The 27,275-nt window shown below is 36.2% G+C and overlaps 1 protein-coding gene across 1 annotated transcript in view; it reads left to right on the forward strand.

Moving 5' to 3' along the window:
• LOC107293527 (piezo-type mechanosensitive ion channel component 2-like) overlaps nucleotides 1-27,275 on the forward strand; it is a 64,163-nt gene that overhangs the window by 11,202 nt on the left and 25,686 nt on the right. Inside the window, exons 8-29 of the mRNA XM_015822680.2 lie at nucleotides 1,371-1,504; nucleotides 2,591-2,854; nucleotides 3,491-3,596; nucleotides 4,946-5,127; nucleotides 5,835-5,983; nucleotides 8,005-8,181; nucleotides 13,108-13,178; nucleotides 13,767-13,930; nucleotides 14,445-14,627; nucleotides 15,117-15,260; nucleotides 15,750-15,950; nucleotides 17,247-17,451; nucleotides 17,637-17,738; nucleotides 19,114-19,279; nucleotides 19,817-20,060; nucleotides 21,488-21,584; nucleotides 23,747-23,909; nucleotides 24,523-24,612; nucleotides 25,408-25,499; nucleotides 25,720-25,829; nucleotides 26,462-26,591; nucleotides 26,876-26,947. Of these exons, the coding sequence (XP_015678166.1) occupies nucleotides 1,371-1,504; nucleotides 2,591-2,854; nucleotides 3,491-3,596; nucleotides 4,946-5,127; nucleotides 5,835-5,983; nucleotides 8,005-8,181; nucleotides 13,108-13,178; nucleotides 13,767-13,930; nucleotides 14,445-14,627; nucleotides 15,117-15,260; nucleotides 15,750-15,950; nucleotides 17,247-17,451; nucleotides 17,637-17,738; nucleotides 19,114-19,279; nucleotides 19,817-20,060; nucleotides 21,488-21,584; nucleotides 23,747-23,909; nucleotides 24,523-24,612; nucleotides 25,408-25,499; nucleotides 25,720-25,829; nucleotides 26,462-26,591; nucleotides 26,876-26,947 (3,246 nt within the window). The remainder of the gene's footprint in view (nucleotides 1-1,370; nucleotides 1,505-2,590; nucleotides 2,855-3,490; nucleotides 3,597-4,945; nucleotides 5,128-5,834; nucleotides 5,984-8,004; nucleotides 8,182-13,107; nucleotides 13,179-13,766; nucleotides 13,931-14,444; nucleotides 14,628-15,116; nucleotides 15,261-15,749; nucleotides 15,951-17,246; nucleotides 17,452-17,636; nucleotides 17,739-19,113; nucleotides 19,280-19,816; nucleotides 20,061-21,487; nucleotides 21,585-23,746; nucleotides 23,910-24,522; nucleotides 24,613-25,407; nucleotides 25,500-25,719; nucleotides 25,830-26,461; nucleotides 26,592-26,875; nucleotides 26,948-27,275) is intronic.

The raw sequence follows: 27,275 nt of genomic DNA on the forward strand, positions 1-27,275 counted from the left end.
TTCAGTGACTCCATCCAGCCACCTCATTCTCTGTCGTCCCCTTCTTCTATTGCCCTCAATCTTTCCCAGCATTAGGCTCTTCTCCAGTGAGTCCTTCCTTCTCATTAGGTGGCCAAAGTACTTGAGTTTCAACTTCAGGATCTGGCCTTCTAAAGAGCAGTCAGGGTTGATCTCCTCTAGGACTGACTGGTTTGATTGCTCAATGGCGCTCAGCCTTTCTTATGGTCCAACTTTCACAGCCATACATTGCAACTGGGAAGACCATGGCCTTGACTATATATACATCCCCAGGAGCAAGCGTCTTTTAATTTCTTGGCTGCAGTCCAAATACAAAATGTAAAAATGCAGAATGCATGGTCAGATTGGTTTTCTGTCAATTATTCCACTCAACTTTTATCATTAGCTTTGCCTACAAATATTGCAAAAAATACTTCTTGCATGCTATTGTCTTCTTGTTATCTGTGTATGAAAGTTTTGAACAAAATTCTAATGTATCACTGCCAATTAATGATAATACTTCTTGCATTTGCTGAAATGAACTTGAATCCATAAATAACTGTGCTTAGGTGTTAGAGCATGTCATCTTCATGACAAAAGGGTGAGGATTAATCCCAGGCATGTCCAGGTAAGTCTATAAGAAAGTCTGTCTAGCCTACAAACTGCTTCTAATCAGGGTCTTTGATTCTGAGCTATATTGTATGATTCAACTTAAGACAACCTCTTATTATCTTGAGACTAAATTACATTAAATCTATTATTCTTGAAGATGCCTATAGCTCTTTGTTATTATCATGAAATGTGGATATTTACCACATATTTTTATTCAAGTTTATGCCCTGCAGGAGTCTTGCCCCATAATTTCAATCAAACTCAGCATGTCATGTTTCATCAAATCACCCATAGCGATCAGTCTAGGTCATTTATAGGAGAGATTTATAAGGAAGTAAGAGAGCAGGGGGCCTTGACCCTTGCAAGTCAGTTGATTTTTCCTTTCAAATACCTACTCCTAAGACTCCTTTTAAGTATTAGTTTATCTAGTTTCAATGTAACTATAACTTATGATTTGCTGGAAATAGAAGGCAGAATTGGAGGAAGGAGTATGTATAGCATAGAAGTAAAACACTGAAGACGAAATGCTCATATATAAGTTAATGCTTGTTGCTCATTTCCTTCCTTCCTTCCTTCCTTCTTTCCTTCCTTCCCTCCCTCCCTCCCTCCCTCCCTTCTCCACCCTTTTGTTGAACTTTTCAAAGTGGGTTTCATGGACACTGGGTTATTTTCACCAAATAAAATAAATTGAAAACAGACTTGCAAGAAACCTGGACATTACTTGTAATTTTCCATTTTTCCAAATTTAATATTTTTTGCAGAGCACACAATATATTCTGAAACCTCTACAGAAGTTAATGAAAAATGTAACATGGGAAAAAAATCTAGTATATTCGTAGCATTGGCACAATTCATTACAAATCAGAGCTATGTCATTGCATTAATTACTATGATGGTAAGAACTTTCTTTTGTGGTATTTTAAGAAGTGTTACCAAATAGCTGTTCAGCATCAGCAACCAGGGATTCCTGCATTGCTGTTTACAGAACATGTTACCTTCCAAATGTCCAAGAGGATTTCCAGGTTGGCTGTATGCCTTCCTAATAAATCAAAATTTCAAAGTCATCTGAACAGGGATTTGGGGAATTATAAATATGCACATCTGGATGTCCCCAAGTGGGGAATTATCTACTTTAAACTTAATTCTGCTAACCCTGTTCACAGTTCTTTGTCTTACAGAGTAATGCCTTCCAGTTCTCCATTTTAAGGCCCATGTCTTAAATCAAAATTATATCCCTAATGATAACTATATGATCATTCTGAAGTTATATTTAAGTATATTTTTGTATAAAATTGTTAAGATTAAACTTATGACTTCATTCATAAAATAGGGTTAACCTAGCTATTGAATTCACCCACATTCAGGATTTGCACAATATACTGAACATAAACTAACCAAATGTGGTATGTTTGCACAACGTGTTAAACTACAAAAAGTGAACATTAGGGAAGTACATTCTATAAGTGCATCTGGTAGATCTTTACAGGAGTGGTTAAGAATGTTATGTGAATATAGTCAATTAAGAGATACTAGTATTTGCTTACAGAAAGGTGCTGAGTCGTATAAAACCAGAAACATCACTAGAAGCCAAAATCACAAGACTATGCCTAATTTACTTTGGCCAAGTCATGTGTGCAAATTCATTGGAGAAGTCAATGATGCTAGGAATGGTTAGTGGATCAAAAAGAAGGGGCAATCAAAGAATTTGATGGCTTGATACCATCGAAGCTGATACAAAGATGAACTTCCAACAACTAAAAGAAGCTGTGCTTGATAGGTTAACCTGGAGAACATTTGCCTATAAAGTTGCCAAAAGTCAGACACAACTGAATGTTGGAGAATGAAATGAATATAAGAAATGTGTCTTGTTATATGCTGGCTATATTTTTACAGTCCTATTATCCATATTGGTTTATGAAGCTGCGACCTTACCAAAATCTGTCTGCTTTAAAATATATAATTGCTATGTATTCATTCATAGGTTTGGAGTATCACCTACAGTAGCTGGCTAACTTTTGTTCTGCTAATTTGGTCTTGTATAATTTGGATGGTACATGAACGTCATTTCTATGCCTTGCGCAGTTTACCCTTTCTTGTCACCTATGGAAATGTGCTGGTGATTCTTAATTTTATTGTGGGACTGAATCTTTCACAAGAGGAATTATTTCCAGGAGTTGCAACTTCATTACTCGTTGACTTAGATTTGAAACCTTATTCTCTTCCCTGTGTCCATCTGGGAGCCAAGGTGAGCATATACTTGCTAAAATGAACAGCTAGTTTGGTCTAATGCAGAGGTCCCCAACCTTTTGAGCACCTGGGACCAGTTCCACAGAGAGAGGTTTTTCTGCGGACCGGAGGGGGCATGGTTTCATGTACTTCTGCATCCTGCGGATGGGGCTTTGCTTGTTTGTGCGGCTCAGTTCCTGGCTTACCATGGCCCAGTGCCGGTCCACGGAATGGGGGTTGGGGACCCCTGGTCTAGTGGTTAAGGCATCAGGCTAGAAGCTGGGAGACTGTGAGTTCCAGTCCCACCTTAGGCATGAAAACCACTCTGTGATCTTAGGCTAGTAACTTTCACTCTTTCACAGCCCAACACATCTCAAAGGGTTGTTGTTGTGGGAAAATAGGAGGCGGAAGGACTAGTAATAGATATTTTCACCACTTTGAGTTGTTTATAAAAATAATAAAGAAAGAATATAAACAAATAAGCAATAAATAAATACATTTCAGAAAGACACTCTGTATACTCTATGCCCTTGTGATCAGTAAGTTGCAGGTTGCTCAAGCAATAGCAAAATTGAAGCCACATTTCCAGTGCTGGCTAGTTCTCATATATATATACATATTTTTCAACAAAAATACCTATGTGATTCTGTTGCAGATTTTATATCAGTTAACTTTCTGGTTGTTGTTGAAGCAGTATGTGATGCAAAGACAGAAGCAAAAAGAGGATGAATTTCTCAAAGAAGTGATAGTATATCAAACTGGTAAGAACATTTAATATTGAGTAAAGTTACCCTGATCCTTTGCTCCTCTCTTTAAAATGGATTTTAAAAGCCTTAATTCAGTCCAGCTATAGTGGCAGAGAAACTAAATTAGGAAATAGTCTTAAGTTACACAAAGACAGATTCTACCTGATGGTTAGGGGGAAAAAACCCTGCTTCATTGTAGGAGATGTTTGAGAGTAGAACCTATTTAAGGGTTTTCTAAGATGTGTTCAGGTTGAATCTGGGTAGCCATAAATCATGAATTCTTTCATTTGGATTTTTTTGTAACTCTAGGGCAGTGTCTGTCAATGTTAACATCTTGTTGGCTGGGAAATTCTGAGAGTTGAAGTCCACTCTTAAAATTGCCAAAGTAGAGAAATACTATGCTAATGCTTATAAACTATGTTTTTCTGTTGACTTTGGTCATCTTGTGGCAAGTCGGTGTACTTCAGTCTCTACTACAACTTCACTGCAACTTCAGTATGTCAGGAAAAAAAATACAGGCAACCCTATAGGTGAATCTAATCCTAATCTTTCTACTCTGTTTCACAGCCTTCATTTAAAAAAAGTTTGATTTCCCTGTTTAAAAATCAGTGAGTTGTACACTGGACTCTGCCCCCCACCTGCTCCCAATTTCTGGGTTCAAGAAATCTGTTATTCTCTCCACCACCTCCTAGCACTGAAAGCATATAGGGGTGTGTGCCCATGAATGTATGCTAGCATCTTTTTTTCTTTGTGTTGATTGAGGGCAACATTATTTTTATTATTCTGGAAGCCAGGTTAACTCAGGGTTGGTGGTGGTTGTGTTTCAGTCTTATTTTTTTGTACTGTCCTATTGAGTGAGAGGAAAAACAATTGACTCATGTTGGAGCCACCAGGCATGAGGATGATTGATGCTGTATTCAAACTGTTTGGAAAAGGATTGAAAACTGTATGGTTTGAGAGGGTATGATTCTATTAGAATGAAGAATGGGAATATGTATTGTTGGAGAGGAGATGGATGCTACATACATTACGCTTTGTGCATATAGAAGTGTTCAATGAACAATTATTCAGTGTGGAATATTTCATTCTTAAAAAAAGAGGGGACATATCTGCATATATAGGTAGCATTATAGTGGAGGTGGAGGGAAAGTGAGTATTCTGTGCTTATTCCAAGCTCAATCTTATCTAGAGCTGTTCAGCAGGAAATCCTGTGGAATCCAATGAGACTTGCTGCTAAATAAGCATACACTGGATTATAATCTTATACCACAAATAGTCAAATGTAATAACATTTATCCTAAAAGATCATTCTGATCCATTAAATATTGATGATGCTCCTGATTGATTGTACACTCCTGTTGCAGAAATGGACACACAGCAAAATCTGTTTGTCGAAATACTTGGTTCTATATTTAAGAGGATCCTAGTAAAATACTGGATTTACTTCTGTTCCATCATGTTCTTTATTGTCGGCTTCAATGGCAAAGTGGTCGTGTATAAAATTCTTTACATTATCCTTTTTCTGTTCTGTGTGGCTATGTATCAGGTAAGCAGATCTGGAATTTGAGACTTATGTTTGATTCCTAACTTCTGAAGGGAAAGGAAAGCACTGCCAAATCAAATCTGTTAGTTTGCAGTTCTTTTGATGCTTTATCTTTGAAATTTTAATCTTTTTCTATTTCTACATTAGTTTGCAATTTGTGCAGACGTTTGCAGAAAAATACATTTCCATATATTTTTTCCAAAGGCTTATAACTGTCTATAATGTTATGTCACATTCCAGATGCTATTGTGTTTACAGAAGTGCCTTAGAAGTTTCAAAGTGCCAACATTAAAAATACTTTGAAATTAGTTCATTCCTTGGCTTCAGAAATGCATGCATGTGATAGATTCACATTAAATTATAATTAAAAAATCCCTTATTCCTTATAGCCTAGCTATGTTATTTTAATTCACATATGGGAGAAACTGTCTACTGTAGGTCTCTAAATGCAGTTATGATTACTGAGAGTTTTCTTTTTTAAAATTTCTGAGGGTTGCACAAGGAGTTGAAATTCCTAAACAAAGAAAATAATTCCAGACACACTACATTTATCTACAATCACAATTTTATATCAACATAAAGATAAATGGCCTTTGAAAACTCTGTAGCTCAGTTTAATTTGTTGTGACTCTTATCTACTATAAGTCTTCCAGTAGGTTATCTGATGATATTCAATACTAAGGCTGCAAAATTGAATTTGTTGGTTCTAGATTCATTATGAAGGATGGCGACGAGTCTTGAAAGGATTTTGGCTGATAAGTATCTCCTATTCAATGGTAGTCCTCATTGCTTTGTATACCTACCAGTTTGAGATGGTTTCTGCATTTTTCCTAAAAACTTTGGAAATATCAGAGGAAAGGTAAGGGCTTTAATTTAAGATTCTATATTCCTATTGTATCTTGAGATTTTTTCCCCAAACTCTGTTGTATAATAGCAAATAGGAAATTTGCTGCTGGTATTAAAATATAGATGCCAATACTAGATCAACTCAACTACAACTCTCAAATCTTCTCCAAGTCTAATTCAGCTGTGGGTACTTCATGACACGCAAATATAGATGTTAGTACAGGTTGTTTTGTTTAATAAGCATTTGTTTAGTGATCATTCAAATGGGGTGACTTACAACCAGTCCTCAAAGTTCCAGTAATTGGAATGTACTTGCATCACATTATTATGATACAGGTGTTTAGTAACCAGTTTGCAATTACAATGTTGCAGCACCTTGCCATTTGCGACCTACACAACCAAAGTCAATGGACATCATGCTTAAAATGGCATGGGATTTGCTTAAGTGTAGCAACTGAAAGTGCTGGAATTTGAAATTCCAGTCCCAATTCCCATCCTATAGTAATATAGAAGTGTTTGGGGTTTTTTTTTATCAACTTCTCAGTCTGACATGCCTTGTGGGGGTTAGATTTAAGCTATAATAAATTACTGGGAAAAGGCCATATAAATGTTGGAAGTATGGCAAAGCAAAGCACAGATATATTTATTATTAGATTTTTTTAATCGTGCCTTTATAACTTTATAAAAAAATGCATGCTGATGAACATATCTAATACTCCTTTCACCTCCTATTTTCCCCACAACAATAACCCTATGAGGTGAGGTGAATTGAGAGAGAGAGAATCACTGGCCCAAGATTACTTAACTGGCTTTCATGCCTAAAGCAGAACTAGAATTCATGGTGTTCTGGTTTCTAGGCCAGCACCTTAACTACTACACCAAACAGGCTTCCATAGATATATCCATGCATGGTGGGCCCTGTTACATTATACAAAGTGTCAGGTAAGAATTGCTTACAGAGATTAATAATATGGCTATGGGATATTTTAGCTACAGTCCCAAGATGTTTTTGTTGCTATTTAGTGAGGCAACTCAAAGAGCTAAACACAAAGTAACTGCTCAATTCATGATTGTTATAGCAAGGTTGACTATATCACAACATTAGAAAAACCCAGAGGCTCCATTACTAGACATCTGATATGAAAAATTATGGAAAATGGTTGTAATGAAAAAATTGACATTTAGAAGATGGGAAGTGTTGGATTTTATCAAAAAGTTACTTTTGTTTCAATTGGAAGAAAAGTAATCCTTTTGGCACAGCATAATGGACCAATTTCCTCTTTTTTGTTTACCCCAGTACATACAAAAATTGTTCTTGGAATGTTGGCTTGTTTTTTTTAAATATCTGTTTTTTTAAAATCAATAAGGTCTGATTTAAATACCTTTAGTATTCCTCAGAATTTCTAAAAGAAGGACCAACCAGGCCCATCTTTGCCCAGAGAAGGTTATCTGAAGGAATTTAAGAGGAAACATTCTGTTTCCAGCTGGCTGAGCCAGTCTTGATGCCTTTTCATAATAGGGTTGAATAGTTAGACAAGTTACTTGGCCTAGTTGTTACGTTCAATCCATCAACCCATTGTCCCATGAGATGGCATTTCTTCTTCTTTAGGGAAAAATGTTCTTTAGAGAGCTGTGGTATATCAGATTATTACATATAAGTTCTGCCAACGTTTTTCCCTGCAAGGACCTATGAGCCACACATTTAGAATATTATTTACAGAAATAACTTTCCACACCCACCCTATTTACCTGTTAAGTAAAGAGCTGTAGACAGGAATATTTAAAAATGAGCTAGATTAAGGCCTGATGGGTAATCAAGGTGGCCAGAGGTGTGCAAGTGTGTTGAAATGTGTTTACCTGAGGAAAGGATAGAGAATGCCCCTTCTCTCCGAATAAGTGGCTAGGTTCATCATTCTTTTAAATTAATAATCGTACATGTATTGACTTATGTTTGAGTACCTGTAATGTGAAAGAATTCTTTTCCTCTTTTTCATCAGCTGAATCTGCATATATTTTTGTCTTTTCATTTGCCAGATTAAAAGATTTGGGTCTTGAACGGTTCAGCACAAAGGAACTTCCTACAAAGATTATATTATCATATGCCTTTCTTCTTACCTGTATCTTTCAAGAGCATTATTTCCATAAAGATTTCCTGAAGATCACAAATCTGACCAATATTTCTGTGAATCCATCTTCTTCTTCACCTGGCAGGTATTATGTGCAGACTAGTGTATTCAAAATACACTCTATAATAGAAAATACATTGATGGATGCATATGTGTGGGGTGTGTGTGTGTGTGTATGTGGGTGTGTGTGTATGTGTGTGTGAGAGAGAGAGAGAAGAAAGAAAGAGAAAGAAAGAAAGAAAGAAAGGATAAATAGATGATAGATAGACAGACAGACAGATATATAGATAGACAGATAAACTCCTCTTTAGAAATAAACATGTTTTATGTATATGTGTTCTTAATAATGAATGTATGTATACACATATCTTCCCTACTGAATGGCTTATTGGGTCATGGAACTAGTAACCGCTAGTAACTGTTCTTTTACTCTATGGAAATGGCAAGGTAGATGATTTTGGCTTCATATTTCCTGTATTTCATATGGAAACGTAATTGCTCAGGGATAGAATTTCTTGCAAATAAATAGTCCCATGGTTATTCCTCAGGGCAAGTGCTAATTAGATAGCAATAGCAATAGCAATAAGACTTATATACCACTTCAAAGTGCTTTACATCACTCTCTAAGCAGTTTATAGAGTCAGCATATTGCCCCCAACGATCTAGGTACTCATTTTACTGACCTGGGAAGGATGGAAGGTTGAGTCAACCTTGAGCCGGTGAGAATTCTGGCAGAGCTAAATTAGCCTGCAATACTGCATTCTAACCACTATGCTACCACAATTCCTAATTCTCCTTAGATCTTTAAGAGATGTCACTGGGATGTTAAAATGACACTGATATGGGCTGGCCCAAAATTTGAGATCCAATGCAGTGGTTACAGTGTTAAATTTGGAATGGGGAAACCCAGGTTCTACTCCATCCCCATGGATATTCGTATACCTTTAGGCCATTCGTTTTATCTCAATCCAATCTAACTTATAGGTGGTGATTGTTATGGGAAAATAAGTACCTGTCAAATAAAAATACTAAATATTCTCATCTATCCCTTTCTCTTTTTGATGTGGCTCCTTCTCAGTTATTTATCCGGCTTCAACACACTCCCCCACCTGGTTTTTATTCTCCTGACCCTATTTATGGTTTTGCTTAAATATGTGAAACTGAATGGTGTTGGGGTCATGCTCACTATCTCCAACCTCCGTGTTTTCTCATATCATTCACTCTCCAGAGTAGAAAGTTCTACTCACATTCAGCAAAAAGTAATCAGAATTTTCTCTCCCACCATGAATCTGGCTTTCTTAAAGACCATGACAAGCAGCATCTACAATGCAACTATCTTAACTTTTATTATTCTTCATTTCTAATTGTTTATCAGAACTCTTATGTGAAGTAACTTGTTTTTATTACATCAGCTTTTCTCCAGCTTGCTTTGGGGCCTGTTGCACTGCATTTCCTACAATTTGCAAAATGTTTTTAACCAAATTATTCTTAACTCCATTAAGAGTTAAGTTGAGTCTCCTTCAAATCTAGTTGATCCACATGATTTATATGAACACATGCCCGTAATTTTCTTGGTATGATAATGAAATGGTTTACTACTGAATTCTGGATTTTGTTTTTAATTTGCAGTCTGGCTCACAGACTTGGAAAGTCTCCCATTTTGAGAGTTTCCATTCACAAGTTAGCTTCCTAAACCAATCAAGGTTTATCAGATGCTGCTGTCTGTTGATCCAGATTATCAAATATGGGAGGACTATAGAATATGGAAAGTGAAACAGGAGGATTTTTTCTTTAAGGGATGAAATATCTTTACTACTTTGATACTGGCTTTTAGTAATTGAAATTAAATAGGTATATTTTGGTTTGGAGAAGATGGATAGATTATATTGAGTGTAAATATGGGACTAAAAAATATCATTTGGTTTTTGAGTAAATTTTAGAGTATTATGGTTGTATAAAGGTTAGAATATTTTATTTAGTATTATTTTTAATTATTAAAGTGTTGTTATTATTATTGTTTTTAATCATTGTACTGTTTAAAAGAGAGTTAAAGGAGGTTATAGATATGTTATTTTAATAGTTGATTAATGTTAATTAGAGTATGATTATGTTATTGTTAACCCTGTGATTGGCACTGGGAAGTGAGGGGGGAGGGAGGGGGGTGGAAGGGTGGGAAGGAGAAGGGGGGATTTATATTGTAAAATTTTATAAAAATTTTAATAAAAAAAAAAAGAGATTAAATAGGTGCTGAGATTTATGTTCTTTTTCTACCCAGTGACAAAGAAATGGAGATTCTTGTGTGTCTTCTGGCGAATAAGTGAGTTGGCTTTATCTCTTGAAACTTTTTCTTGCAAATGACATTATCTAGAAAAAAATACAGTTTCATATGGCATGTTTTTATGTTCCATATGTAACTTCTTGTAAACCTCTTGTAAATCTAGAGGTGTTTAATAAGACAATATAAAATATGGTGAATGAATGAATGAATGAATGAATAAATGTTCCCACAAAGATCTGAATTTGTGATATTAACTCTTGCTTGCACTGTCTGTCATTTGTGTCTCTGACCCCTCCCCCCATAGGCAGGCTTTTACTTTAGCCATGCATGCTTAACAGATACTAACTCTTAGAGCAGGGTGTCAAACTGCCGGCCCATGGGCCGGATGCGTCATGCCGAAACCACGCCACACCATTACCAGCAATAGAAAAAAGTTGCGATACGTTGCGACACGTCAGGTGACGTTGCGAGTTTGACACCCCTGCCTTAGAGCTACGCAAATTTTTAAAATAAATTCCCACAAGGATGTGCATACATATATATGAAGAGTCAACCTGAAGCAGCCTTTGAGGCAGTTGTGTAAGACTGAAAAAAGATGCAGCTGCTTTAATGCTTTGAAGAGGTGCTTTATATATATGCACTCCTTTGTATTGTGAAACACTTTTGTTGACGGATTGGCACACCCCTGCCAGTTATCGATCGAGCAGAAAGCTAGCCAAAGTTAATTTGCTTTCTAGAGTTGAATCATAAGTACTTTTAAAACCCAGATAAAATGAAATATTGCTAAAAGTATGAAATCACAGCCAGCAATTATTGCTCATGGAAATGTCCTGTTCCAAGAAGGGATGCATTTCTGAATATTGATAGGGTGCTGAACGTTGCAATCATAAATAGACTTCCTTGGAGTAAGTCAGCTTGAATTCAAACACTCTTACTTTTAAGTATATGTGTAAATACTTGAACTATAAGATCCTGCTAAAGGAGCTGTGGCTTATTGAAAGGACACTGATGTCCTTAAACTGGCCTCTCCAATTAGATGTTTCTAGTAGCATTTGGGAAAGACTTTGTCTATAATCCAAAACATTTGGGAATTTTCTGTACTTGCAATGTCACTTGTGTTTTTATTTTTAAACTTTTCAGGGTTAAGGAAACACTCCAGAAACTGCAAAGTAGGTGAGCTTGAAATGCATAGAATATTAAATGTTTGAATTTGCTTAACCTTTGAAGCCTATGCAGGTCAAGTGGGCAGAATTTATCAGAAAAAAGATACCTAGACTCTGAACTACTCAATACTATAAAAGTAGCACCTTGAATTGCCCTTGAAAGTATATAGTTAATCAGTGCAGTACCTGTAGCAACAGAATAACACAGTATCAAGACTGACCAGGAAGCATATGGGTCATTTCAATTTAGGCCAACTAAGTTTTTGATTGGTCTTTAAGGGCAGCCCCATGGGGAATGAGTTGCAGTGATTGAAATGAGAAATAATAAGTGCATTGGTGACTCAGTGCATCCAAGTATGGTTGCAACTGATACACCAACTAAGAAAACTCATCCTGGCCACAGAGTCCATCTGCTCTTTAAGCAGGAGCCAGAAGTCCTAGAGGACACCAGAGTATGAGCTACTGTTTTGCAGGAATGCAATCCCACTGATATAAAAGATGGTAGTGTTCTAGAAACATCAGGCTTCTGAATTTACAGCTGCTGTAAATTCAGGATTGAGTCCAAACCTATTTTTCTTCCATTTCTATGGAATGGAAGTTCTCTTGACCTGCTCATTTCCAGGTGGACTTTCTCTGGTGATGCTGGCTGTGGACACTTTTTGCAAGAAACTAAGTACCTTGCCTCTGACTGTAGTTTTGTTTTACTGCATGGGTGTTGAGCGCTAAAGCTAGAAACCAAGGAAAAATCACAGTTGGTGATTAAGGCAAAAATGTTGTGAACATTCAAATACTAATAATTATTGATAACAATTTTTTAAACTGATATGCAGCCTGACTCCCAGCAACTCTGGGTAGGTTAACATTTTTAAAAAAATATTTAAAAGCAGGTAAAAATATAAGAAACACAAAACAAAGAACAAACATGGCAAGATGGGAACAAGAACAAGGAAAAGGATGACAGACATCTTTACCAGAGGGCTGAGTGAAAAGCCATGTCTCCAAGGCCTTTCGAAATACCAGTAGAGTCAAGGGTATTAGAATCTAAAAGGGAACCTTATTACAGAGGGCTGAGGCTGCAACAGAGAAGGCCCACTTCCAATGTCCTGAAAGTTGCACTGTTTAATCAATAGATCTTGGAGCATGCCAACTCTACCAGATTGGATCAGCTAGACAGATACAATAGGAAACAGGTGGTTTCTCAAGTATCCTAGCCATAAAGGACTTTATAGGTAGAGAAAAGCATGCCCATCACTGCCTGTGTTGCTGCATTCTGAATTAGTTGAAGATTCTGGGTGGTTTTCAAGGGCAGTGCCATATAGAATGCAAGTCTACCATTCATTTTCTTTTGGTTTTATTAAAAACTTCCTGAAAAATATTTACTTGTCAGGGATTATTGTCTCCCTCATTACCTGTAATACATCACAAGATGAGCAGCATATAAATTTGATAAATAAATAAACAATAAAGAAAAATAACTCTTAAAAAATTACCTGAATGACCTAAAATGTATCTTGCTTCATTACCCATGCAATAACTACTCTGGTTAGCTATTCTAATGTATTTTAAACAGGCTGGCTCCTGAGCCGTTACAACAGCCTTTTCCAGATGGACTGGACAAGTCTGAGAATACCACAGAAAATGGTAAGGCTGAAGAGTAAACTCTTCTATTCAAAATATAGAAAGTAGTGGTTTGCTTTATTGTAATAAATTTGGCATTCACTTTGTAAATGTAATATTTTGACTCCCAATCCCAGTATAAAACAGATGGCAAGGGGTGTGCTATTTTTAGGTTTGAGGAACAAAATTCATCAGTGGGATGAATCTCCCGACTGGTGAATTCTGGCAATATTCTTGGAAGTAGGTGCAGACTACAGCATCAGACTTTGAACCAATGTTTCTCAAACTTGGCAATTTTAAGGTGTGTGGATTTCAACTCCCAGAATTCCTCAACAAGCCAAGGTTGAATGAATTCATATGCAAATTCAACCCAGTTTTCTAGTCATACTTCTATTCACATAATTGCAATTTTCAAAAAGAATTAGCAGTATTTTCATCAAACTAATATTTTTTCTTTGGGCACAGCAGTGGTTTTATCAGATTTCTCTCTGCCATGTTATTTGTTTATCCCTTCATTGAGAAACTTTTAAAGTGCAAGCCCTTGGGCAAATCTCAGGTCCTTTTTTATTCTGCTTATTTTATTTTTTTAAAATCAATTACTTTTCTTTTTAGAGGTAAAGAGGAATAAATGGACAGAAGTGGTGGATAATTTGGCACCTTGTCTTCTGAAGATCATAGCAATAGTTCAGGAAATCCAAGTGCTTGCGTGGAGATTTCTGGAGCTGCACATCCTTAAGATTGTGTCCACTTGCATTATCTGGATCACACTTCAAGAGGTTAGTTAATAACTATCACATCTGGGAAACAGTCCAAAGAGAAAACCAGGAATTAAGGCAGGAATTCAATCAAGAAAGCAGAACAAAATAAATCTGGATATAAATATTGAAGAAAAGAACACTCCTATTCTACAGACCTTCATGAAATTGATTTATTAATATTTAATACAGAATTAAAAAACTAATAAACTAATAATCCAGAATGTTATTTAGGTATGTTATGGATTCTTCAAGTTACAAGGGTTCTAAAGTTTAGATGTGATTATAAATATAATGTGTTTATTCGTCAATATCTTGATCTTTATATTGGGTATTGTGTCTAGTTACAAATGTATGAAAAATCAAACTGCTATTACTATGGCTAGGTTTGAGGGTAAACTTTCCAACATGGATTAGATCAACTGTTTTACTTGATCAAGACTGAAGCAGAAGACTGAAATTGATTTATTTGCAAAGATGATTCCTGTTGGCTTTGCTTTTTTACTTTTATCTGCTTGTGTCCAATTTTCTTTAGGTGTGTTTGATGAACTACGTTTTCTTTATTGTGTGGACATTTGCTATTCCTTATTCCAAATTTCGTCCCTATGCCTCAAGAATCTGTACATTTTGGTCTTGTGTGATGGTCATCTGGAAAATGTTGTATCAGTTGAAATTTATTATGCCCTGGAATTATTCCACAAACTGCACTCAGGTCAGTGTGCTAATGGGCTGAGGATCCAAATTTCTCAAGCACTTTTTGTACTTCCTTGAAGGTGTTCCAGCTCCTTCAATCAGATACAAAACATTTTGCACATTCCTGATGATTAACTTAACCTTCAACAATTTGGTATCTTCAAGGTATTGGAATTGCAGCCCCAAAATTTAAAAGTGGTATGACCTGGAACGGTTTATAGTATGGACTAGAAGTGGGGAGGTTTGAAAAAAATAAACAAATGAATGTGTATTTTTCTAAAATATAGTCCCCTCCTTTTTTTTTCCTTTGAGGGCTTTTTCTGCTTGCTCTTTTTCTTTAAAAATGAAAACAAGAAGTACAATTGTATTCTGTAGAGTCATTTGGCCAATGAGCCACCATATAAATTAAATGGGAAGTAATTAATTTTGAAAACAGAAGCGTTTGGCTAATAGGATGCCATATAAATTGAACGAATGAAGAATGAATGAGTTACTAAAGTGTCCATCTCTTCAGGATCTGCATTTGAATATGACTTACCATTCTATCAGTGTTGATGAGTTGTTGGAGAAATCATCTTTGTTCGTGGCACCAATTGACCCAGCACTCTGGATTGGAGGGCTGATGAAGTGCAGTGACAATATTGTTCTTTATCTAAAGGTAGGACTTTATTTAAGCACTAATATTATGGTAAGCAAGGGAATAAATATTACAGAATGAATCTTTTTGCTTATAAGACAATGAGTCTGACGTTAGTCCTTCCAGTGGGAAAACTAATATTTGTCTAATAATATTAACAGACAAACTTTATAATATCACTTTAAATTTAGGAACTAGACTGGTTTAAGACATTTTGCTATTTCAAAAAATATGGTCTGTTAGATGTTCAAAAGCAGACCTAAACCATACTTTAGCACTAGTACTTGATTTCCATTGATCCACCATTAAGGAGGATCATTGGAAAAACAGTTCTGTCTTCCATCAAAAGAGAATGATTCATGGATAACGGCCATTGTAAACAAGTACAGTATATAGTTGTCTCAGTAGGGTGAGCTATTGAAGAGGAAAAAACATAGATGCTTTAGGTAATTAGGATACTTGGGGAAACTGAGCATTCTTATGAAGGATATATTTTCCTGTATTTCTTAGAACCATCTTACCATCCTGATTCTAATGGCTTTAGAAGCAACAGTGTATCGCCACCAATATTTTTACTGGACTCAGAAGCAACTATTGCCACCTGTCACAGGTAGCCTTTTTAATAATATTGCCCGGGAGAACTTGGATGAAGGGCTACTCAACTGCATCAAATACTTTCTCAACTATAGTTTTTACAAATTTGGACTGGAGGTGAGAAAATGTTGGTAAGAAAGGACCATATCTTCTTGGTGTTGGGGAATGAAACAGGCAGCTTAGAAGACAAAAGATGTGTGGTTTCAAGTAGGAAGTAATCAGATGTGGCCCCAGAGAGCCAAGTGCAGAGGCAAGGTGAAGCTTTCTGCCACCTGGTTCACATTATGGACTACCTCATTTTATAGTTTTGGGAATTCAGAGAGAAATTAATCTGTCTTCCCTACAAACATGTAGATAAGGCATTGTACAGTATTTAGTCTGTCCAATGTTTTCAAATGTTTTGAGACTGTGATATCCACAACCCTTCAGCCATATTAGATTACAAAAAAATTAGCCTCTGGGCATGCTGATTGGGGATTCTGGAAGTTGTAATCGCAGCAGATCTTAGAGTTACTGGATTGGGAAATACTGGATTCATCTATATTGAATTGTACAGAAGGTGAATTGCTGTCAGTGGTATATCAAAGTTGCACTTTCCCCTGCTTACATATAATTATATTTATTGAAGTACTATGGTTTTGTCTGCCATTGAAGGCAAAACACAAATGAATAGCTATAAATACTGAACGGTGAACAAGTTTTTACTTTTTTAATAATCTTTATTTGTATCTCCTGTTTTCTCTTCTTTTGTTTTTCCTTTTGTTGTTAATTGCGAAGTCATGTCTGCCCCATCGCGACCCCATGGACAAAGTTCCTCCAGGTCTTCCTGTCCTCTACCATTTTTCTTTTAGTATCAGATTAATTTAACTTAATAAGACCATGTTGTATTAGATATACAACATGTTGTATAGTAGGCACACTACTATTAGTGAAGATAAATATATAGCCATAAAGGCCTTTAAATATGATTAGCTGTGCTTTGATTATACCAGAAACTAAATAGTAACTAGTGCAGTTTTTGAAATAGTAGTACTGTAACCAAGACATGCTTGTAACAATTACATGGGAGATTTGTATGATAAAGGATTCACTAATTATGAAGCAAATGTTTCCAATATTGTATGCAGGTTGTCCTTGATTTGTAACCAGTAGCTTACTAGGAAGTAATGCCCATAGTGAACCATTGGTTTGCTTAACAACCACAGTGTTTGCTTAACAAACGTCACAAGAAATATTGTGACATACCAGTTTTACAATTATCACAACATATGACCATAATGGGCAGGCTCATTATGGTTATATGTTGAGACTACCTGTATATGATTGCAGACTCAGTTCTTGAGCTCAGTGTTAAGTCCCTTCAACCTGGCGCCATTGTGATGTTAGCTCAGCTGCCTCTTCTCCTTTTTTCAGATATGCTTTGTGACGGCAATTAATGTGATTGGGCAACGCATGGACCTCTACGCACTTATCCATGCAAGTTGGCTGACTTACCTGTTGAGCTATCGTCAGAGGAAAGCAATAGCCCAAGTCTGGCCCAAATACTGTTTCTTCCTTGCCAACATTGTGGCCTTTCAGTATTTGCTTTGTATTGGCCTCCCACCTGCTTTGTGCCAAGGTGAATGCAACACTGTGTGGGGAAGCAGAGATATGTCACGTGGAGGGTAATAGAAATAATTGAGCAGAGGGCTGGCTTTGCTACTAGTGCTCAGCAGCTCCCTTTGCATCAAACTTGTCTGGACAGCAAACTTGTAAATTAGTTTAAGACGTTTTGTGTAATGCGGATGATCTCTTTGCTGGCAGATTATCCATGGAGAAATTCCCACTGGATGCTCCCTTCAAATCTGATTAAGTGGCTTTATCTGCCTGATTTTGCTGAGAGACCCAATACTCATTTTCTCCTGTGTAAGTATAAATTGGAAAGGGTAGCATCTGCTTAATGGGGAAATGTATTTTATACTTAGACCAATATAGTTCTGGACTGTGTCTTGCAGGTAACAGTGAAAATGACATGACATACTTAAGGTCCTCCCAGAATTGCTTAATGAGATGAATGGCAATAGAAGACTAATACATAAATTACAGCTAAATTCTGTGTACAAATTGCAGTTGGGGAAAATGTTTATCTAGCTCAATATTATCTATATGTAGAATAGATAATAAGGTGTTCTTATTGGAAAAATTACTATATTCAGTATCCAAGGAATATGGGCATCTCAGTCCAAAGAATTTATTGAGCACTAAATGTCTATTTCTGATTTACTGTATATGAACTGCCCAGAGTTCTTTAAAATTTCAGACATGGGATTTTTCTTGTCCAGTCTGCATGAAATTCCTGCTCTTTCCCCTTTTTAATTTAGATTGTATATATTGTATGGCTGTGGACTTGTTCTTCATTTTCTGTAGCTCTTGCAGATTCCTGTTGCAAAGCCTTCTTCATCTTACTTCTATCTTGTTACCTTTGAGTGTAATTGCATGGCAGTACAATTTCTTACTATTAAAAATAAAATAAAAATAATCACAAATGAAGGCAAATATATGTATCCCATTCGATCTTGCCATAAAAATAGTATTTAATTTTTTTTAAGACTTAGCAAACACCTTGCTAAAGGAATTTTCCCACTTCCCAACTGAATGTGCCCCCTCTGGAGAGCCTATTCCCTAATTACAATTCTTTGCTAAATCCTTCTCATTTTTTTAAAAAATAATCTGTCTCCAAAAGGTTGCCCACCTATGCCCACCCTACTCTTTAATGTAGGCTCCCTCAGTTCAGAATGCAGTTTAAACAAATTGTACCTTAATAAAAATTCCAAATATGGGTGCAGTATTCTGGCACAAATAGGAAACATATTTGACATTGAGTTACCTATAATATCACTGTATATTGAATTCCATGCAGAACACTTTTAGTGCATCAGGTTTTTTTTATATCTTCTCAGGTTTGGGAGCTGTTCTAGGAAGCAATTGATCTTGTACTAGTGAACCTTTGTAAAGTTAATTTTGCTTCTTCTGGCTAACTTGAACAACTCAAGCAGCTGGTAGAAGTGAAAACAGCATAGTTGCCTCTAAGATTCATTATTGCAGTTTTGCAGCATTGATGCATTGTTTTTCAGTATTATGGAGCATGGACATTTCTGTAATTGATAGCAAGATGACATTTTATATGACTGTTTATACACACAGATACTAGAAGGTGCCTTCTTGGAGAAACATGTTATAATAAGAAGGTAGAGTAAAACCATTTTCTAGATTAAAAATAATATTTCCTTCCTTATGGCAGATGATTTCCTTCTTCTGCTTTTTGCTTCCTTCCAATGGCAAGTTTTTGAAGATGAGGATCAGCCTGTAGTCAGGCTGCAAGCTGGAGATAACTCAGAGATTAATCAAGATTTGGGCCCAGCAGATCTCAGTGAATTCAGTCGGGTACCAAACTTTATCCATTGCAGGTAAGAAATAAAGGAAAACATGTTTATGTTTGGGTTTTCTCCAGAAAGCACACCAACTTCCCAATATACTATCCTCTAGTCTAGTATATCCTCATAATTCCTAGCTAGTACAACTATTTGAATTTGGGAGTGCTTCTTAATATAATGTTGATTTTTTTTCAGGTACTGATAGCAGCTGTGATTTCCAAATTCTCTTCCTCCCCCAACAGCAGTGCCACCTCAAGGTATATGGCGCCACACATTAACTGATGGTGCCACCTTCTGCTAATGCATAGATTTTCATTTTTAGAATAATTTGGAAGAAGTGGCAGCATTGGTGCCTCCTAAATTTTGGGACCTTAGGTCAATGTCTATTTGGCCTTAACTTAAACCTGACTCTACCCAACAAGCTATAATTATAAACAAAGTGGCTTTATATAGTGGGTGAATTAAACCAGCACACTCTGTAGAACTTGTAGCCAATTCTGTCTTTGTTTCCCTCATTACTATACAATCTAGTTTCTATTAATTCTATTCTCATTATTTTCTTCTGAATAGATCTTATTTGGATCTGATGAAAGTGCTTATATTCAAGTACCTCTTCTGGATTGTCCTTTGTCTAATTTTTGTGACTGGGACAGCCAGGATCAGCATCTTCTGCGTGGGCTACTTCATTGCCTGCTTCTACTTTATGCATTTTGGACAAAGCCTTCAGCTGAAGCCCATCAGAGACATTCTTAGACCATGGGACTACGTGATTGTCTACACTACTTTGGTTATAACAGTAAAGAATCTTCTTGCTGTATGTAGTGGGTTAATGTTTGTGATCAACTTGTTGAGGGTGGGCAAAAATATCTATTTATTCTAAACTGCCTCAGAAAAAGTTATTCTACATTTATTTCTAACAATAACTGGATGAAAGAAGATTTGTTTCTTTGTTTTGAAATGGTCTTTGAAAGAAAAAAGAGTGCTGGTGAATTTCTCATGTTCTTGGTCTTTTTTATATATGAAGTAGGTATGGAGGTCTTGTTTTTTGGCATATAAGTTGATTTTTCATAGCTTCTTATATTTAAATCTTAAGGGAATTTTATTTGATCCCAAGGAAATTTTCTTAAGAAATTTCTCCCTCTGGCCATCTTTGAAATTGAGAAGTTAGGATGGCTAAGGAAGCTTGAGAATGGTGGAAAGCCATGCAGCAGAAAATAACACAGATAGCAATTCCACAATTAACTAGGCTTCAAAATACCAAGAAGAGAAATTTAAAGGAAATTCTCAAGCATTCTAAGAATAGGGTAGAAAAGGAGAAGTCTAAGCCTCTTTTTAGGGCTAGTGTGAGAAATTTCAATATTTTGGCATAGCCTTAAGAAGTATAGTTTGGAATTACTGTTGATGCAGAGGGAATTTAAGTGCAGTACATTGAAATTCTCATTATGAAATAAGACATGTCAGACACTGCTCATAATCCTTAAAAGGATACAGTAGAACTGGTTGCATAGGTTGAGATTATACAACTTCCAGCATGTTTTTTTCAAATCTAAAAGAGAAATACATGATAGGTGGTTATTTCTGATAACTGAATCTAGCCTTCCTGTCATCCAGCAAACATAGCCAATGGCTGAGCTGACAGGAGTTACTAACATAAGCAGATGTGCCTGCAGGATCCATTGTTCTTATCAAAATGAAATATTTTTGTCACGATGCAAACTCTGCTCTTTTCTTACACACAAATATGTTATGACTTACTTACAAAGAGAGTAAAGCTTTTTATCCTCCCTTGATTACCCACGGACAACTCTAAATCCAAGTTGCAGTCTAGAAAAAACCTTAAAGAAAGTTGCTGTGTTTGCATAATCAAAGAAGAGAATTCTTATAATAATTTACAGCAGGTGGTGATAGGGTTATATTTGAATTTTTCCAATTCAAAACTCCAATTTGGACTTTCCATTCCTGAGGCCACTACTGGGCAATTTAGTCACTTGGGAAGTTAAAAGCTCAAACACATTCAAAATATTTTTATATTTTTAAATTTTATTTCTATTTATTTGTAAAACAAATTTACATACTTGCCCATTTGATCACCAGATTCTTGATCATTAAGGAAAGAGCTCCAATTTTACTACCCCCTATTTGTATTATCTTCCTCCCCCCCTTCCCCATGGGGCAGGGGAAAGATCTGGAGCTCCAATCCCTGCTAAATTGTTTTTTTTCCTCCCTTCTTTTTTTCTACAGGTTGGAGCATGTGCATACCTTAATAAATTACAAATAAATTATTGTTGGTTAATTCAGTGCTTTGCTATGTATTGCACAATACCAGGATATGAAGTAGGTAAGTGAGAAGCAATTCCATAGAAAGATAGTCTTTATATTATAAGGCATCCCAAATGTTCCTTAAAGAGAATTATAGACCCACTTCACTTTACTTCCTGGGTTTGTTGTGTTATGTTGCAGGACTAAGAGTGGAGAGATTCAGGTTCTAGTCCTCCCTTGGGCACAGAAGCCAAATGAGTGACTTTGGGGCGTTTCCCTCAACCTGGGATTAGAAAGTCAAAATTATCTACTAACCTGCACTGGACCTGAATGGTAGATTATGGCCCTTCAATGTATTTATCCTGCAGTACATTGGAAAAATAAAACAACCACTTCACAAACACATGGCACAACATAGGAGAAAAAACCATCAGGTCAGAATTCAGCAGTCCATCTGCATTTGAAAGACAAAGGCTATTCTTTTGAAGACAGCAAAGTCCACATTCTGGACAGAGAGGAACACTGGTTTGAAAGAGAGATCAAAGAGGCCATCTACATTAAAACTGAACAGCCCTCTCTCAATAGAGAGGAAGGAATACAACACCACCTATTTACTACACAGTCCTTTCAGTAGTTCCAAAAAGGTTCCACACCCATTTGCACTATTCAAGTGACCCGAGGGCACAAATAAAAATCCAAATGGCCTGAACAGCTCTCAGAGAGAGTGCTAATGTCCAGATGACTGTAAGGAATATAGATCCTTCCATTCTCCACCATTCAGTCAAAACTAGAGAAGCAAACATCTTCAAGGAAAAACAAAGAAAGTCCAGTAGCCTTTTGAAAAAGCACTTTTGGGTTCCCTTAGCACAGGGGTGTCAAACTACCGGCCTACGGGCCGGACACATCACATGGAAGCTGCGCCCATCCCATTGCTGGCAATAGCAAAACTGGCCCGATACGTTGCACGACGTTACGTGACGTCGCAAGTTTGACATGCCTGCCTTAGCATAAACGCCTAATAGTATAATTATATGACTCTTGCCATGTAAATAGAAGATTACAGGTCTGAAACTGGCAGAAAGGTTTTTATTTTATTTTTCTTTCCCTTATCTTCCCACTTACCGTATATGTGTATGTGTCACCACAGGCATCCATGTATATATAGATAACTACCACAAGTAACTGAAAAAAATATAAAATGTTGCATCTGGGGAAGAAGCTTAATAGTAGAATGTTTGATTTCCATGCAAAAGATCTTAGACTCAATTGTTCCTGAGTTCTTGGAAAAAATCTTTAAAAGCAGTGGCCAGTCACAGTAAGTAATGTGAGGGCAGTTAGACAAGAACTCTTATCCGGAATAAGACATAATTATTCTTAAAGTAGTTTATGCTCCTTCATGTATTGCTGATTGATACAGGTGGCTGGAAGCTTCTTCATTGATACATTAAATTATGAGAGCCTTCAAAAATTGTAATATAGATCTGCTATGCAACTGATTTTTATAAATAGGTTCTATAGATTCAGGAGATTCATGTTGTCTAAGCAGAAAAGCAAATTCTTGAACTCAGATTTTAAAAAGGTTTCATAGCCAATCACAAAAAGCTAATGAATGTTGGGAACATTCAACCAAGGATGAGCAAGAGACTACCAAGAACTCCCAAGACTTTAGACTAGATTGGGAATTGAAAAACATATCCTGAAAGAAAACAATGGTAAATCATTTCTCTATCATCACCAAGAAAATAGCATCTTTATATTCACCAGTAATATAGCTTAACTGAAAGGACACCTTGAACCAAATTTATGGAAGATAATAGCTTGGATCATTTCTATGCAAAAATATCTTCTCTGTTGAAGGTTGGAGATACTTAACAATTGGACAGATTTTAGGCTTTGTGGAATTTTACCCATACTGTAGAATGTACTAGAGAAGCCATAATGTATTTATTTGTTTTATTTTGCGGACAAAAAATAAATAAAAGAGAAAATATAGTTTGTGACTTGTTTTCTTTTGGAGAGCTAAAGTTATCCTTGCTATCTCTGCAAAACAAAGTTTCATTCATGGTCTCCATAATATTCACATTACATTGTACAAAATGCAAGTTGTATAAATCTGTTAATATTAGTAATAACAAAAACAGCAACAACAGCAACATGATTCTTTCTGTAGGGAAACTGGATGATCTACATTTCCAACTTACCACCTAGAAAAACAAGTTTGTGAATATTGTTTCTGCACAGATCCACCTAATAATGAGATATGTGAATTGCCTAAGGATGAAGCCGGTATCCTGTGGGATGCAGTATGTTTCACCTTCTTGCTGATTCAGAGAAGAGTTTTTATGAGCTACTATTATCTCTATATTGTGACTGATCTCAAGGCTACAGATTTCTTAGCCTCCAGGTATTTATCACCAATATTGAAGTTTACAACGATATTACACTTGGTTATTGTAAGTTGAGATGGAAACAAGGCTAAAGATGGATAATTAACAGATGCAACTAACATCTAAGCAGAGAATTGACATGGAACAAAGTAGGTTATTTAACATTGCCTTAATGTTATTCTCCATTACCCAGTTTAAGTTTCTTGAATTTACTAGAGAAACTGGTGACTATGTGAGTTCTGCTCACATGACACATTTAAAACCACTGCAGGCTTGAGCAAGGATTGTGGTGATTTTTCAGACCAACATAATCCAATTAATGTGGATTACCTATACATGGTACAGACAATAGAAAAGTATAGGTGCATTCCATACTCTAAAGTTTTGTTGTAGATTCCTCTGCTGTTAGTGATATTAATTAAATGGCTCCTTTACATACACATCTGTTTGAAGGCAGTACACATCTAAATATTATCAATACAGCAGTCTGTGAGCTTCATGGGTTTCCTACAAAGACAGCTTGCTGGCTACCATTCTAATGTAGAAAAAAAGTAATACTGTATAAATTAGATCCTTGATCTACCAAGGCACAATTTTGGAAAGATTGTTCCAACTTGTTTTTCAAAACAGGGCAGCTGAGATGTTTGAGTTGAAACTGAAAAAAAAGGTGATTTCTCGGATGGAACAAAATAGAAAATCAATGGAAATCATGAAAAAGCAGTAAGTTTCTACATTCAGTTGCAGCAGCATCCAAAAACATACCTAGGAAATATGAGAAATCTATTTTCTTCTGAGGTGCTCAATTGGGAAAAGCACTAATGATGGATTTTCAGCTTAAAGGCAGCATATTTCAGTTTAGTATGTCAATATCATTAGTGTCACCCATGTAGGCTGGATAGCTTTCAATCAGATTATTTGTTGTGGCCAGAAGTATTGCATAAATATTTTGTCTTTCCTAAATTTTGTTTTTGTGGCAACTTTTTCTTCAACTGTAGCATATACTGTAGTTATCACATACAATATATTCATGAGTAATAGTCTGTGAAATTTGGGACAATTTACAAATAAAAGTATTTATTGTTGTCTTCGGTGGTCCAAAGAAGTCTACATGCCTAAATGCATACCATAACTACAAAAAATGCTTGCAGCTAATGTGAGTTAAAATGCTCCCCCCAGTCTTTTCAGTGAAAGGATCTTCATATATGTAAAGATGCTAAATGGAAATTATGGTCCTTGATGACCCTTAAGTCCACAAATATGGAAGTGTGGTACATATTATTGGGAAAAGAAATAAGCTCAAATTTCAGACATCTTGTACTTTACATATTTAACCTTCATAGGAAGAATATATGCTGAATTCTATATTGGCAAGCAAGTGAAGCCTGCAAAAGAGAGAAAGGAAAGAAATCATAATACTAGCATAGACTTTAAAAAAATCTCAGTTATATTGATATAAATGCATCCTTGACTTTTTTTTGGAGCCAGGAAATCATCTGTTTTTTTGTGATTTTTTAGGATGGACTTGATTAAACCAAAATTTAAAAACCAAAGTTCCTGCAAAGTACTAGGAGCAGAGTCTGATCAGATATTGGAAGAGGAGGATCCAGGTAAAAACCCTCAGAGGGGAGCTGAAGTTAATTCCATCTGCAGGACACCAGGTTAGATAGAAAGCTGTTTTGATTGGTTTTAGTATTTGTGAGTAAGTAATGTGGCCATGGAGCTGCAATCTTGAGGAGCTGAAAACATGGCTGAAAGATCTGAGTTTTGTCTATATGGCATAGAATTCCATAAGACTTTTTTAATATCTGCATTTCCTGTCTATTTCAGTGGTTCAAAGTGGGAGCTATTGCCTTTTTGATACAGATAGTGAAGAAGAAGAACATGAACACTCTGAAAAAAGCAAAAAAGAATTCTTTAAAAAGAAAACAGCATGGCAGGTGTGACCAATTTATGGAGAGGAAAAAACTGAGTTGGGGTAGTGACTGAGAGCTAATGGAAATGGCACATAGGCATGTAGTTATTTTTAAATGGTAGGCAAAAACTATTCAGGCTTTGTGGGAATACAATTCTGTATCCTTGATTCACAACCATTCTTTTAACAACCATTCAAAGTTACAATGGTACTGAAAAATGTGACTTACATCTGGTCCTTACACTTACAATCATTCCAGCATTCCCATGATCATATCATCAAATTTTGGGTGCACTCCAGCCCAAATTGCAGTGTTCCAGAGTCATGTGATGACCATTTGCAAACTTTCCAACTGACTTCTGACAAGCAAAGTCAGTGGTGGAAGTTGGATTCATTTAACTGTGAATCTTAACAACGGCAGTGATTCACTTAACAACTGCCTCATGTCAATGGTTGACCTCCCCTAATGGTTTCAATAGTTGTGAAACTGGGGAGAGGAACTAGATTCTATTTTCTTTCAATACATCAATTTTATTTTATGTTTTGGCTGCTTTACAAAACCCACCATTTTGTTTAAAGGCAGGTTCAAGAGGAGATAATTTAATATATTCTGCTCCAAGTTAGCCATTGCTCAATAAGATTCTGTCCTCTTTGCAGCTTGCGTATGAAGCCTGGATGAGGAATGCAAAATCAGCTCTAAATATGAGAGAGCAAGATGAAATCAAAAGTCAAAAAAATAAAAAGGAGGAAAGGAAAAATGATGAGCAACTACCAGGGGCTGAAAGAGGTAGGAGATACTTATACACATGATATTATTTTCACTAAGTTATACCATGCTTGATTAGAAGTGGGGAATACTATATTTTAAAGCATCCCCTACCTCTTATTAATATATTTGGAAACTTTTTCACTTAAAAATACATTTAAATTCTTGTTGATGGAAAGGTGGAAACCTCAATATATTTACAAGTACAACTTCATTAAGGTCCCTTCATCAAGGGCATTGGCCTGAGTCATAATTCTTGGATGCTGTTCTCATTTTTTAGTTTTTGTTTTGTTTTGTGTGTTTAGCTAATGTCAGTTTGGAATCCTGTGATGAAAATATAGAGATACTGACTTTTGAAGAGGACTTGGATAAGTCAGGTAATTAATTCCATTGTACAGAAATCATTTGCGTGCAAACTAATGAATCACTCATCTATCTTTCATGCAGGTCACAGGTGAGTAAACATCAAGGTATTCAGGGCTATAACTCAGCCTTCCAGTCTTGGAAGGGTGGGAAGAAGGCCATGTCATCAAAGCAGGGGAATCCACCAATGAGGATCTATGCTAGATGCAGTTGAGACAGAACACCTGGCCATCATTGTGTCTAATTTGGAGGGAAAAAGGATGTTTTCATTTCCAGTTTATGCATGGGAGGCAAGCAGCTGAGGGCTACAGTGTACAAATGTCCTGCAAATTAAATTTTAAT

Source organism: Protobothrops mucrosquamatus, unplaced genomic scaffold (genome assembly GCF_001527695.2).
Source record: "Protobothrops mucrosquamatus isolate PMUCROS unplaced genomic scaffold, P.Mucros_1.0 scaffold1641, whole genome shotgun sequence".
Lineage (NCBI taxonomy): Eukaryota > Metazoa > Chordata > Lepidosauria > Squamata > Viperidae > Protobothrops > Protobothrops mucrosquamatus.